Here is a 14,892-nt window from a genome sequence, read left to right on the forward strand (position 1 = left end):
CGTCATTTATCATATATAAGAATGCAGAACTGTAGTAAAAAGCGAGTAGCATATCAATGAAAAACATAAAACACAGACTCATAAAACAACACCTGCAAAACAAATAAATGAGGGATAGTACTGTGAATAGAAAAATGTAAATTATTAAAACTCTCAGACTTGATCAAGTCGCTTTCCTCCCTCTGCCTCTCAGTTTCTCAGTTCTGTGATTGATTGGAGGAGTTCATAGGCTGGCACCCCCATCGTGTCTCCAGCCGCTCCTGCTCTCTCCTCATGATTGGTCCGCCTCCTGCAGCCGCAGCCAACACAAGCGCCTCCTCTCATAAGCCTCGTCAGAGCGCACCAACGCTTCCCATTACTTCTTCCAGGAGAAGCAGCGGATCACTATTAGGAACTCTGCGTGCGACCTATGGCACACAACTAGCAGGCAAGTTACTGGAAAGCGTCTCTAATGTCTCTGCTTTTTCTGTCTTTCTCCTCCAGGCCACACAGCTGGTTTAAACATCTGGCGGTGAGCGCAGAAATCATCATTTCTTTTGGGGGGTATTTTTTTTTTATCGCTCCGGCAGCCTGCCTCTGGCTCTTATCTGTTTTGGGTCTTATCAAACGGTTATCTCTTTTGCTGTGAAGACATATTGCGTTTTGTTTCCTATCTCTCTCGTGTGTGTGTGTGTGTGTGTGTGTGTGTGTGTGTGTGTGTGTGTGTGTGTGTGTGTGTGTTTGTGTGTGTGTGTGTGTGTGTGTGTGTGCGTATGTGGGAGGACAGAGATTTGACATGGACGGATCCAGTGCCTGTTAAGAGTGCTTGATGGGGCAGTCACTGTGGACTGGTTTTATTGGAGTTAGATGAGACAGAGGCGGTGAACATGCCGTGAAATTAAAAGTCAGATGAGGAGTTTAAGGGTTTTTTTAAATGCAGAGATGTAGGCTGATGTTTTTAAAGATGAAATCAAGCTTTACATCAGACGTGGATGTGCGCTTTTGGGAGAAACTTTGGCGAGTTTCTCTCCAGATGTTTATTTTCTTCCTGCTCTCCTCTGTGTCACAGGGTGCACTACTCCCTGACCACTTTTATTAACCCCTACGGTGTATGGAAAGTGCTCCTGGATGGACCTGGGCGAAAACAGCTGGTCCATGGTCAAGCGAGAAGTTTCCAGCAGCCCAGGGTCACCGGCTGAGCAGACCTACCTGCCCGGGGACAGCAGGAGGGACGCTCCCGCCTCGGACGAGCTGAGGACTCCTCCGGGTGACCTTGACGTACTGGGGGGGCACCGCCGCTCGGACGGCAGATCATCTCTACACTCCTACGTTCACTTCGGACACCACAACAATACCCTGTCCACCGCCGAGGACATCCCGCTCTTTACGGATTTAGACCAGGGCAGCAAACTGGTGTTGTCCAGCGGAGCGCACAAGGCGAGCCTGCTGGTGGACCCCACCGACATGTACCAGACTCTGGCTATCGCCGCCGCGCAGAGCCAGACGGGATATGATTCCTCCTCTGGTGGTTATATGCACTCCAACCCCAACTCCCCCGTATACGTCCCCAGCTCCAGGGTGGGCCCAATGATCCCCAGTCTGTCCTACCTGCAGGCCAGCGGCACCGCGCAGCCCAGCCACGCCGTCTCCAGCCACTCGGTGTGGTCGCAGCCCACCCCGGAGAGTCCGTCCTACAGCACCGGGAGCCCGCACACCTCCAGCCGGTTCCATTACCCTCCGAGCCCGCCTATGAATAACGGGACGCCCCGCGACAGCGGCTACACTAACACGCTGAACGTGAGCAGCAGGGACCAGTACGGCCTCTCCAGGCCCCTCAGCGGGACCTACGCGAGTCCGTACTCTCCTTATGTCGCCCCTCAGCTGTCCCAGCTGCCCTCACCGTGGACCGGAGGACCGTTTGACAACACGATGCTGCACACCCTGCAGAGCAGAGGCGCGCCCCTGATCCGAGGACCAAACGGAGGTAAGAAACAAATTAAGCATAGTGGTTTTCAAACTGGGGTCCGGAGGCCAACAGGGGTCCTTAAATGGGTTGTAAGGGGTCCCCAGGAAAAGGAGAAATAGAATATTTTAACTTTTATCGCTTAAAAAAAAGTTAGAGCAAGACATGGGTCTGACCGTTGTAATGATCCTAGTTTGATGTTCATATCTAAAATATTACGCAATGGGGATTCCTTAAATCAAAATCATATTAAATTGGGTGTCCGTCTATGATGTGCATTTATTGTGGAAAAGATTTAAGAACCTTTGGAATAACTTAAATTCTTGCTGTCTGGGAATGAAGAATAATGATTAAGTTATTTTATTCAGACATGAATCTGCTCAAACTGGAACTCCAGTGCGCTTCTGTGACAACCTGATCTCCATGTGGAGGCCTGAGCCCAAACGATCAGAAAGAATTTACACACCCAAACTTTTTTCATTTGATACTACATATATATTCTTCTTGTTTTAAATCCGGCTGGATTTGGTCTGAGTGGGTATGTGCGTACCACTTCCTGCAAGTAAAAATAGGCCCATTTGTGTGCGCAGGCCTATAAATGGCCAGACTAAAATTTCCTCATTTTAAATACTGTTTCCATGTAAAATAAATACATTTTAATTTTGCACAACCCCTACAGTGTGCCTTGAGTTGTTTTTGAGAGAGACTTGTATATTTGTTTTTTTGTTTTTTAACTGAGACGAGGCTATATTTCATCCATGCAATGAACCCTTCATAAGATACAAGAAAAAAAGTGTGTCAGGTCTATAAGTGACCAAACTGTGACTAAAACCATCTCATTCTTAATGACTATTAGCATGTAAAATTAAGATATTTTAATTTTGCACACACCCTGCAGTGTATCTTGGGTTGTTTTTGAAAGAGACTTGCGCTTTAGACTTCTTTTGATACTATTTTCACCCATGCAAAAAGCTCACCACAAGATGAAAGTAGAAAAAAGTGTGTTAGGTCCATAACTGTTCCATATTTAACTGAAATGGCCTCATCTTGAAGAACTGATGCCATGTAAAATAAAGGCATTTTAATTTTGCACCATCCCTATTGCCTTAACCTTTTTAAAGGAGATATGCATTTTGGATTTGTTTTTGTTTTTGCAAGAAGGAAAAAAGTGTGTCAGGTCGATAATTAGTCGTTTTAATACAATTATTCCATATGTATCTTTTAAATATTCTAATTATTTTTACTAAATTAAAATAATGTGGCTCTGATTTAATTTGCCTCACCTGGCATACCAATTCAGTCCCTTATAAAATGGCATCCTTTAGTCAGATTCTAATTTTTAAAAACTTTATTTTTACGCTTTGCTGAGTGAAGTTTTCCTCTTCAGTTTCAGATATTCTCGACGACATGGGGGAGAGCAGAGAGTGCGTCAACTGCGGCTCCATCTCCACGCCGCTGTGGAGGCGCGACGGCACGGGCCACTTTCTCTGCAACGCCTGCGGCCTTTACAGCAAAATGAATGGGCTGAGCCGGCCATTAATTAAACCACAGAAACGGACGGTAAGCAGCCAGTCAGGGGATCACTTAACCGCTCCATTTCCTGCCTAATTGTCTCAGACAAGGACTGGAGGTTATCGCCGACGATATTCACAGTGTCCAATTCAGAAAGATGCGATATAACAAGATCACATTTCAAGTTTTATGAGTCATTGTAGGTTAACACAGCTGGGTCAACGGTATAATGACGCGTGTGGGATGAGAAGAACAGGTCATTAGTCGACAAAACAGCATCAGATGGAGATAAAATAAGATAACCATAAATAAAAATGTAAATTAAAAGAAATACTATACTAATAATAGCATAATAATAACAACACAATTAAAGAATTATAGCATATATCGAGAAATCAACCTTTGTGCAGGTGACAGGAGTATACAAAGTATTACACATCAGATAATTATTAGTCCTTTATAGATACAAAATAATACTATATAATGTTAAAATTAAGATCGTGTGTAACAGTAAAAGTAAAATGAAACATTTGTATATATTTTTGCACATTGATTGCACGTTCTGATTTCGTAGAGTATATTTATTTAAAATTAGATTCTGGCTTCATTTATCAGTGTCTGATCCTGTAAAATGGGCAAAAATCTATTTGTAAAAATATCACAACATATATTTGACATTTTAGTTGGATGGTTGGAGCTTTTATGCAAACTGATTAACCAATTTAACAAACCAATACCCAATCAAATTAATTTATAAGTCAACTGAAGTTATTTTTGCTACTGCGTTCATATGGCAGCGGAAGATCGTAGACTTCTGTTTTCCAATTTTTGATTTTAACGAAATAGAAGGCACTAATATAATAGGATTAAACACCACCCATAGGTTACGTGAAGTTATTTGTTAACATAATTAATCGGGCACTTAATCAGTCATCCTATTCATTCAGTGCCTCTGTGGGGTAATTTAATCATAGCAGATAGCCCAACAATAAGGGCAAATCTTTTCCTGGTGCCATTACGCGCATTACGCACAGTTTTTACAAGGAAATCTGATGTTAACTTCGGATTAACATCCTGTACAAAGCCATGCGTAAATAGCAGTTAAATGGAGATCATAATAGGAACCATGTTATCGTTAGGAAATGGGGTATGAATGGCCGCATTGTAATTGAATTAGCGGAGTGTGTCTTTCAGTTTAAGAACAATTTCTTTAATTTGAGGTGACAGACAAATGCTTCAAGAGTTGGGAGATCTGTTACTTAATATCACGTCATTCTCTGAAATGTTCCAGTCATTAATCATGAATTAATTCGATGTTACGTTTCTGTCTCCAGTCGACGTCCAGAAGAATCGGCCTGTCGTGCGCCAACTGTCAAACCAGCACGACCACCTTGTGGCGCAGAAACGCGGAGGGAGAGCCGGTGTGCAACGCATGTGGGCTCTACACAAAACTACACGGGGTGAGTCAAAGATTTCATTTCACATTTCTTTCGCATTTACTGCCCACTTTAATTAACCAGTGCATCACAAATCCAAATATTAATTGCCCTACAAAATGAATGTTTAATCTGCAGGTACCTCGGCCGCTCGCCATGAAGAAAGAAGGAATCCAGACAAGAAAAAGAAAACCGAAAACCTTGAATAAAACAAAAGGATCGTCTGGTGAGTTATAGATCATTAATGCTCATGTGCCTGCGGGTAGTTTTCATCCAAATTAGAGTCTGATAGTCGAGTTTTCGGACCAATGCCGATATTAAAAGACTAAAGTAATCCTAATATCGATATATCAGCAGATATACTTTATTTATATACATAAACACACATTTTTTGCAATTATGCAATTAGTTTAAATTAATCACCAATTATTTTTATGATAGATTAATCATTTGGACTCTTTTTTTTTAAATTTGAAATCCTCTGATTTAAGCCCCTTAAATGTGAATATTTTCTGGTATCTTTACTCCTCCATGACAGCAAAGTGAATATCTTTGGGTTATGGACAAATTAAGACATTTGAGGACATCATCTTGGGCTTTGGGAAACACAATCAACATTTTTCACCATTTTCTGACATTTTATAGACCAAATAACTGATTGATTAATCCAGAAAATTATAGTAATTGGAATCCATAATGGAAATAATCATCAGTTGCAGCCCTCCTTGTACTGAAGGATAAATATTTTCAGTTTAACAAAAAACTTTATTGTCCAAAATGATATCAGTGTACTGAAACGATGAACTTCACCAGGAATTTAAAATGATAAATAATTATGAAAAAAAATAGAGCAATATATTAAAGGTAGAATAAGTAAGATTTGGATTTGAAGATTTGGTGTGGAAAGAGGGTGGGGTCTCAACCGCAAGAGGTTTTTTTTGTGTGAGGCTATGCTTTGTTTTTGGGAAAATCCTACATAGTTTGCCTTTGAACCTGAAAAGCATCAAGTATATATAAATTGGCAACATTTATTTATTTGTTTTTTATTGGCCAATATGGGCTTATTGCCTGATATATTGATTGGACTCCATTCAAAATGTTGCTCTTTGTAATATGATCTCAACGACATATTTTATGTGTTTTCAGGAAATAACAACAACCCCGTCTCGATGACTCCCACATCTACATCTTCATCTAATTCTGAAGACTGCTCGAAAACCAGCTCTCCCTCTGGACAGGTGTCAGGGGTAAGAAATAATAAAATGAAGTGTCTTCTGCTCCATTAGAATTCAAAGTAGGGCTGTATAATATCTTGATATTTTTAGGATATGTTGAAATATACTATGTATATCTCAATATACATTTTCTTTAAAATAATATCCTGTAAATTCTTAAATAATGCCAATATTTTATGATCTTATAGAATATGATACATTGATGTAAACTGACTGCCCAACAGGATTAGACGATATGGACAAAATCAAATATCACAATACTTTTGACCAAATATCTTGATATCAATACTGCAACAATATTTTAGGGATGTCTGCTGGTGCTTTCACAAAATAATGACACGATTAGATTTTTGATAAGGAAGTATCATGGATATAATAACTAAGTGGTTAAAGGAATAGTTCACCCAAAAATGAAATTCAGTCATCATCTACTCACCCTCATGCCGATTGAAGGTTGGGTTTAGTTTTTTAGTTAACAAAACACTGCTGGAGTCTCACAGGAAGACAGTGTTGCAGAATCTCTTAAACAGTTGAAGTGAATGATGATCAGTTTTCAAATGTAAAAAAAACAACGGAATAAAAACATGAAATGCCTCCATACTGCTCATCTGGTATAACCCAAGTCTCCTAAATCCCCAACACGCCAAGTTGACTTAAAAAAAAAAAAAAGAGTCATTTACACCATTTTTCTTTTTGCCTAAATCTTCACTATCGATCCTTAATTTGGAGCCACATTCATGTGCACATGCACACCATCTGAACTGGGTGTGTGTATTTTGACATGTTGCAACTTTAGGAAACTTGGATTATGCCAGATTAGCAGTATGGAGGCATTTTCTGGTTTCTTTCCAGTTGTTTTTTAAGTTTGAAAACTGCTCACCATTCACTTACATTGTTTGGGAGCTTCTGTAGCACTGTTTTCCTGTGAAACTCCAGCAGTGTTTTACAGACTAGCAAAATAAACCCGACCTTCAATCAGCATGAGGGTGAGTAGATAATGACTGAATTTACATTTTTGGGTGAAGTATCCCTTTAAAGGCAAATAATAGAAGAGTTAGAACAATCTGGTAAATTCAGAAAATTACATCACTTTATTCTAATCCACCCTTTAAAACCAGGAAAAGACACTTATGTCACATCACGATATAATTAATATCCAAAATCTAAGATTATATCTGGTCTGCTATCACGATATGGATATAATATTAATATATTACTCTGTCCTAATTTAAAAGAAAATCAAATAAATTATAATTAGAGATTTGAATAAAATCTTAAATAAAATTTGTGGGGTTTTCTTTTAAACTACCGTCCACACAGTGATTTTAAATATCAAACTTTGGCCTTGATACATTCTTTTGTATCTGTAATGTTATGAAACTGAAAGCATTACAGCCTTTGCTACAGCAGGTGTTTTGCTCAAAATGATCACATGCAGAATGACTGATGCTCTGTGGTAATGACAAATGTGTCATCATTATATTACAGGAAGATGAGCTTTACATTGCTCAGAATATGTTGCTTTTTTCCTCCCAGTGGTGACATCTCGGTCCGAAAAAAAAAAACAAAAAATCCTGCTTATTTACAGGGTGTCTGCAGGTCCTTAAAAAGTTTCAAATTTAGTCATTGGAATTTGAGGCTTACAGCTACCACAAAGAGTTTTTACCTGGTTATGAAACAGTCTCAGTGTAATACTTTGGTAGCTACACTGGTGGCTACTTCTAGTTGTTCTTGATGTCGCCACCAGGTCAGATTCTCCTTGAAATCAGATGAAATGATCCTGTGTGTGCATTTTCCCTGGCAGAGTTACATCAGCCACTTAAAAAGAAGCAGGAGAGGATTTTTCTTTAGATAAAAAGTCCACAGTATGATATTTGTTGTTTATGTAGTTTGGTTTGGTTAATTTATGAAAGGACAGTGTGCAATTACATTGATCATTTACATGAAATGAAAACATGGTTGCTTCAGATTTAGCGAAAGGCTAAAAAATAAATAAATAAATAAATAAATATGTAGAAAAAGCCAATCTTCTGTCAGATATTAAATAAATAAATTGAGACTATTTCATAACCCATTAATAACTGCTTGTAGTAGCTTTAAATTGCATTCATCATGGTCTTACAAAAGGCCTTAAAAAGTCTTACATTTACCTTTGAAACTTGCACAAACCTTATATTTTATACAAGAAATTGAAAATGTGATTTGGCTAACAATGTGTAATTCTTATTTTCTGTGACTTTTTAGGTCAGTTCGTCTGTGCTGTCCAGCTCAGGGGAGGGAACCGGCTCTGGCTCAGCGGTGAAGTACCCGGGACAGGACGGCCTGTACACCAGCGTGGGTCTGTCCCAGCCATCAGATGTAGCTTCAGTGAGGGGTGAACCCTGGTGCCCCATGGCCTTAGCTTGAACATCTTAAATCTTTGGGAGGACAGCTAATCCCCTGGCCCCCTCTGTCTGGATGCTCTGCAGTGTGGAAGTATTCGGAGGGCGATGTTTGTTTCTTTCAAGCAAGAAGAGTCGGGCAGGGTGGAGAGTCACACTGAACCGAGCGTGGAATATCTGGGATTGGTTTCCAGATTGGTGTTGGGGATCTTGTCGCCTTAAGCAAACAAAGGAAATCTCCAGGCCAGATGATCAATCAGGTGGTCTGCTTTTGGATGGTTTCTGGACCCGCCATGCACTCGATTATTTCTCCCATCCCATCATGGCACAGAACCAGATTCTTAAAAATAAAGCCATCGTGTACATAACGGATTTCCTCTGTTGATTGGATACCACTGCTTCTTCGTAAAGCGCTGTATTCTTTAAGGACATTTAGATTTTTTTTTTTCCTTCTTTCCACAACTGGAATCAAGCCACAAGTGCCAAGACAACTTTTATGAATCAAAAAGAAAAGAATATTTATAAATCTTCCATTGTTGAAAACATGGCTATGATTGTTAATAAAGATATCAACATAGAGTAGAAAGTTAAACCATTCTGATGTCTTCTTTTCTAATTGTTTTTCTTTAAAAGTAAGTGTTTTTGTAGTACAGTAGTGTTGAATCTGCACATGTTTTCCACTGAAAGCTCTTACTGTATTTGACTGAAACTAGTTTGGTTTAAACAGGGTATAAAAAAAGTTATGTCATCTAGTGGTTTTGTTTAATTATTTACTGAAATCAACTCTAATTTTTGATATTGATTTATTAATGTTGGGTAGCATTAAGGTACTGTTCTCAAAGCAGAGCTACAAAAATTCATGTAAAGTAAGTTAGACGGCTTGTTTGAACAAAGCACACCCGGAATAACTGCGAGCCTGCTCACTGACCTTTATGTTACAAGACATAAACTGCAGAAGAAGACTGTCCGCTGCACTATAAACTGTGTACCTTTCACAACGCAAGCATGTACTGTTGCATCATTATATACCAAAATTAGACCAAGAGTGAGGTCACCTCTGAACAAATTCATGTTACTCTGATGACTCTGACTAATCCCTGTGAGGATTAACAGCAGTGTAATTCACCATATTCACACGGCGGCCATTTTCCTCTCATCACAGTCAGGGTGGGAAGCTCAAATGCTGCTAAGAAAAGAATAAAGCTGTACTGCTGTGGTTCAGGGTGCAAGTCGTATAAACGTACGAAAATCTGACAAATTATCATGTCACAGGCTAATGATTGATTAGCAACTGAAAAGACAATGGATAGTGAAAATCTGGTGGGACACTGGGCCATAACTCAGGCTAAAACAACATATTTGACTGCCCGTTAGCTACTCTGAGACAACAGCTAATGTTAGCATTGAACCACTTCATGATACGAAAAGAAATTTACTCGACAGAAAAATTAATGTATGCCAGTCCTATCGTGTAGCACTATCAAACGGTAACATTAGCAAGAAGGTGGTTACTGTTAGCATTAATCATTGACTAACAACTGACAAGACAGTAGATATTGAAAACCTAGAGGGACATCAGGCCATATTCCAAGATAGAACAACATATTTGACTACCGATTAGCTACTGTTAGACAACAGCTATTAAAATGGTAATGTTAGCTAGGAGGTGGTTAATGCTAGAATTAGCTGTTGTTGCTAATGGTTTATCAAATATGTTGTTTTACCTTATATATGGAACACTATCATACAGTGACATTAGGTAAGAAGTGGCTAATGCTAACGTTAGCTGTTGTCTAACAGTAGCTAACAGGTAATGTTGCTCTATCTTGAAATATGGCCTTATGTCCTGCCAGATTCTCACTATACATTGCCTTTTCAGTTGCTAATCAACTGGTAGTCGATGCCATGATAACAATTTGTGAGCTTTCCGTACGTTCATACGACGTGCGACCTGGAACACAGCAGTACAACGTTATCCTTTTGTCAACAGCTTTGAGCTTCCTACCATGAAACTGACGTCAGAGGAAAATGGCCACCGTGTAAATATGGTGAATGGCCCAGTAGTTTAACATAATAGACCTTTTTTATGTGATTTTAAACAATAAATATTAGCTAAACACAGGTGTCACTAATGGTACTATTTAAGGCTACCTTCCATTCAGGTCAAACAGAGTCAGAGTGCTGCCGTTGTGCATGTCGGCTCACTGGAGAGGCTCTGTTACACTAAATGGAATGGGATCTCAATTAATATCATTAGTAACACCTGTGCTTAACCTGCAAAATTTGAGGGGTTATGTTTGATTTTTCATAATATTTGTCTCCATGTCCTCCAGCAGTTCTTTGGATGGAGTCTTAAAAATCCATTTCAGTCCACAAAACAATCAATCACGGGGTTATCTGACAAGTTACATGTGAGACTTGGCTTAAGAGGGTTATTTCTCTCTCTCTTTTTTTTTTCACAAGTTGCTTCATCCAAAAACATTATGTCATTCATTCTTCTGGACGTATTTATTTTTGAAATATCATGTTTATTTTAGCTTCATTTCTTTTGTTGTTGTTTTTTTTTAAAGAAATTATTTTATTTAAATTCAGTCCAATAAATTGTTCTGTTGATGCAAATGAATTTACTGTTACCCGGTGTTTAAAAAAAAAAAAAAAGAATCAGAATTTTGAAGTTGTGGATAAAATATGGTCTTTCATAATATTTAGTATTACTCAGGCATACTTTTGTATGAGGCAATAACGGCCGTGCTTTAACTCCCTTATTTCTCCCTGGCTGGACTAAAACTGAATCTCTTCTCAGATAATTTCATAATAGGGAGGAAAGAACATAAAGAAAAAAAGAAATCAAGACCAGTTAGTGCAAAGCAAGCATTTCCTACACTGGAAACACCAATTCATTCACTCATCTTAAAAGTTTGTTGTGAACAGGTTGCACCAAAACTTTTAATGTGCACAGTAATAATAAGTTTGAGCTGGTTTAAGTTAAAAATGTAAGTTGAACTGAAGTTAAATTGAACCAACAACTGCAACAGCTTCTGCACAGAGACAACATATGAAACAGGTCCCAGTCAATTCATTAAATTTTAATTGTAAGGAGGCAGGGGCTCAATTATAATCCACTAACCATCATCGTGGTTCACAGTGTTTTCATTACTGTGAAAACAAACAAAAACGACTTATTTGGAAATGTATGAGAGACACTCAGTAAGTGTCCCTCATATTTGTTTTCTTCAAACTAAAAAAAAAAAAAAAGAAGGGTCTCTGGAGAGTTTTAACTCTCAAACAATGCATGGTATTGAAGTAATGAGGCTATATTGACTTTATAAATTTTAGTAAAATAACTCCAAAAATCTAAACTTGTTGATTTGACATGAAAGAATTAGTGTCTTAAGTGTTTGTTTTGTTCAAACTATAAAAAAGAAAGGTTTCAGAAAAATACTAACTCTCACTCAGTGGATGCTGGGAAATATGCTTTATTTCACTCAAAAAATAAAGATTGCTTTGACTAATTTTTGCTATGTTATGTGTACACAAATAGAAGATGGTGAAAACACTGCATCTCTTGCATGTCATTTGAAAATTAAAACCCAGTCCATATTTTTTATGACTTTACGACTTTTGAGTTCCTTCAGCTATCAATGCACAATGTCTGTAATTTGTCTTAAAGTAGTCCGGCTGTTTGCTTTATACATTTTAGTAAAATGAGAAGGAAAAACCAAAACATGTTGACATTAAAAAATCAGTTGCTTCAGTTGCATCTGTTCAAGCTACTTTGTTCCAGTATTGACACAAAGACTCTCAAACAATGCATGCTGGGAAATCTGCTAATATGCTGCTCATGTCTCTTTAGTTCGTTGAACTCTGTACCACAACTCACCATTTCAAGCCAAAAAACTGAACTTGAGGAACTCATGCTTCTAAGGTCTGCAGTGTTCTCAAAACACATTCTAGAAATTTTAAGTATAATTAACTTTAATTAATAAAACTTGTATGTTGCTAAGTTAATGAGAAAAGATTAGTTCCAGTAAATTTCTGTATTTTGTACACTGATATGTCAAGCTCAAGCAGGATGAGTCAAGTATATCAAGTGAACATAAAGTTTTGGGGTCTACAGTGATAAGAAAAGAAAGAAAAAATGCTCCTCATTCTCAGAAATTCAGATATCGCACCTAACTGTTTCACAAATTTCATCTCAAACTGAAAAATATGCTTGCATATTTCCATCTTTCTCTGGGTGGCTGCTTCCACACTGTGCTTATGTTTCATTAAAGCAAGCCTTTATTCTTCCTGACAGCTTTTTTACTTAAGAGTTTTTTTTTCCTTCTGGCCCCTGAAGACTCAAAGCACAATCCACTTTCCTGTGTCCTCTTGAACCAGCAGCTCAAAGTACCTGTCACAATGTTTACTGTACTTAAGCGAATATGGCCTGTGAGTAATACCACATGAAAAGATTTTAGAGATGGTTAAGATTTATGTCTGAGCTTAGCGTTATCTGTCTGCTCTTTGACATATTGATTTAGCTGCGTTTATTGAGTGTGGAGGAATGTGCTACACTGCAAAACGGCCACATCCACAGAACTTATTTCACTTTCTTTTGCAAAAGATCAAGCCTTTTGACATTTTATTCAAATGCTGCCATTTGTTTTAGCCAAAATTCATCCATCATTAAGTTTTATTTTTCACCGTTAGTGTTGCAATTGTGGAGTTTGGCTGTAAAGGGCAAATGGAAACGTTTGTTCATTTGCTGCTGGGTGTTATATAAAACACAATTTGTACACTGAGACCACCGGGCATTAAGTCCTTGAGCTTCCACGTAGATAAATTACAAAACCACCTTTAGATATGTAAATGCAAACTAGTGTTGAACTCAAAACACGAGCAAATATTTATAGGTTTGTGAATTTATGAGGTGGTCCTACCTTGGCACTGTCTGACTGGTATCCATGGTGCTGCGAGGGAGGAAATATAAACACAACAGTGCAGAAATCCTCCCCGCGCTCTCATCGGGGTAGATGTTCACAGAGCTGAGGCTCGCATCAACAACCACGTTCATGCAAAGTGGTGCAAACGACAAGCATACAGTTATTATCTGTACTGTGATGGAAAGTAAATTGTGGATGATGTTTGTCAGAGAGTTGCAGCTTTGGTGGGAAAGTTTCACAAATGAGTGGTCAAAAGTGGGAGAAAAGAGAGAAACAGATGTAGACAGAAAATCAGCTCATCATTTCTCATTTACTTCACATAAAGTTTTATTTATTTATAATTGGTTAATTTATTTACAATTAAAGTTACCTATCAGAACTGATAAAGATGAGTTCTTTTAACTTGAAATGATGAGTTGAATGAATGTACTTCACAGAGTCCAATTTCTAAAGAAACATGTACTGTTAAAAGTGTATTTTGGTAGCAGTTGAAGTTCTGGGTTGCAGGAAAAGAAAACCTCTGATATACTGTTAAAAATACTCAAGAATAACTACAAAATGACTTTTTTGGTATTGTTGGGCCAAATCTCAGAAGTGACATACAGTGCAGCACGTGATAAAAATAATTCAACTTTGAATCACTGTAGTGTCCAATGGTGAGCTGTTGATTCAACTTACTGAATATGTTTTCTCAGGTCCAACTGAATTATTATCATGTTTATTTGACTAAAAAAATTGATTCATTTCCTCAGCTTTCAAACCTTTCAAATTGAGTCAACTTTTAAGGCAGACTGGACTCAAAGTTTTTTAAGGTAAAACAAATAAGGAGAACACAGAGATCTTGATGGCTGTGCAGGGTTGAAAGTCCTCCCAAAGTAAACAGTGCAGGCAAACCCAGCAGCAGCAGCAGCAAGCAGCAGACTACTAACAGGCCCCAGGGCTGTTTGGCTATGGGGTAGCAGCACAGCATGGCCCGGTGGCTCCCTCAGGAGATGCCCGTTGATCTTTCCATGTTGCCTTTCAAAGGAGAGCTCTGCTGGCCCTGCCTCCGGAAGAGATGGGATCTCTGACTCAGCCCTTTTGGGTTTCCTCGACAGACACGGCGGCACATTCAGGGAGAAAAAAAACACTCAAAAACATGATAGCTGTCCTGTTTGTGAAGTCTTTTTCGAGCTGGAGTACCATCACAAGAAAGAAAGCCTGTGTATATAAACCATTTATTGTTCTGGACTATTATTCTGTGATTTATTCCCCTTGTCAGATTCATAGAAAGCCAAACTGTGCTTTCAAAACTATGTCCACAGAGCATTTTGCCGCCTTCTCAGTTAGCAAATACATCCACATAGGAAAGAATAAAGGCTCCTGCTCTGTCATAAACTCTCACAGTCTTACTCACAGGAAGTTAAAAGGGGAAGGTTCAGAGGAAAATAATAAGTAATGAGTAGAAACTCCCCTGTCTCC

General features: G+C 38.5%; 1 protein-coding gene across 1 annotated transcript; it reads left to right on the forward strand.

The window, feature by feature from the left end:
* Positions 1-273: 273 nt before the first annotated feature.
* Positions 274-9,254, forward strand: gata6 (GATA binding protein 6). The gene is made up of 7 exons (XM_084731881.1): positions 274-427; positions 1,049-1,963; positions 3,330-3,502; positions 4,789-4,914; positions 5,029-5,116; positions 6,037-6,137; positions 8,370-9,254. The coding sequence occupies exons 2-7, from the start codon at positions 1,108-1,110 to the stop codon at positions 8,529-8,531; spliced, it is 1,506 nt and encodes a 501-aa protein (XP_084588007.1). The 5' UTR covers positions 274-427; positions 1,049-1,107; the 3' UTR covers positions 8,532-9,254.
* The last annotated feature ends 5,638 nt before the right edge of the window (positions 9,255-14,892 follow it).

This window comes from Lutjanus erythropterus, chromosome 12 (genome assembly GCF_056507025.1).
Source record: "Lutjanus erythropterus isolate fLutEry1 chromosome 12, fLutEry1.hap2, whole genome shotgun sequence".
NCBI classification, from domain to species: Eukaryota; Metazoa; Chordata; class Actinopteri; order Lutjaniformes; family Lutjanidae; genus Lutjanus; species Lutjanus erythropterus.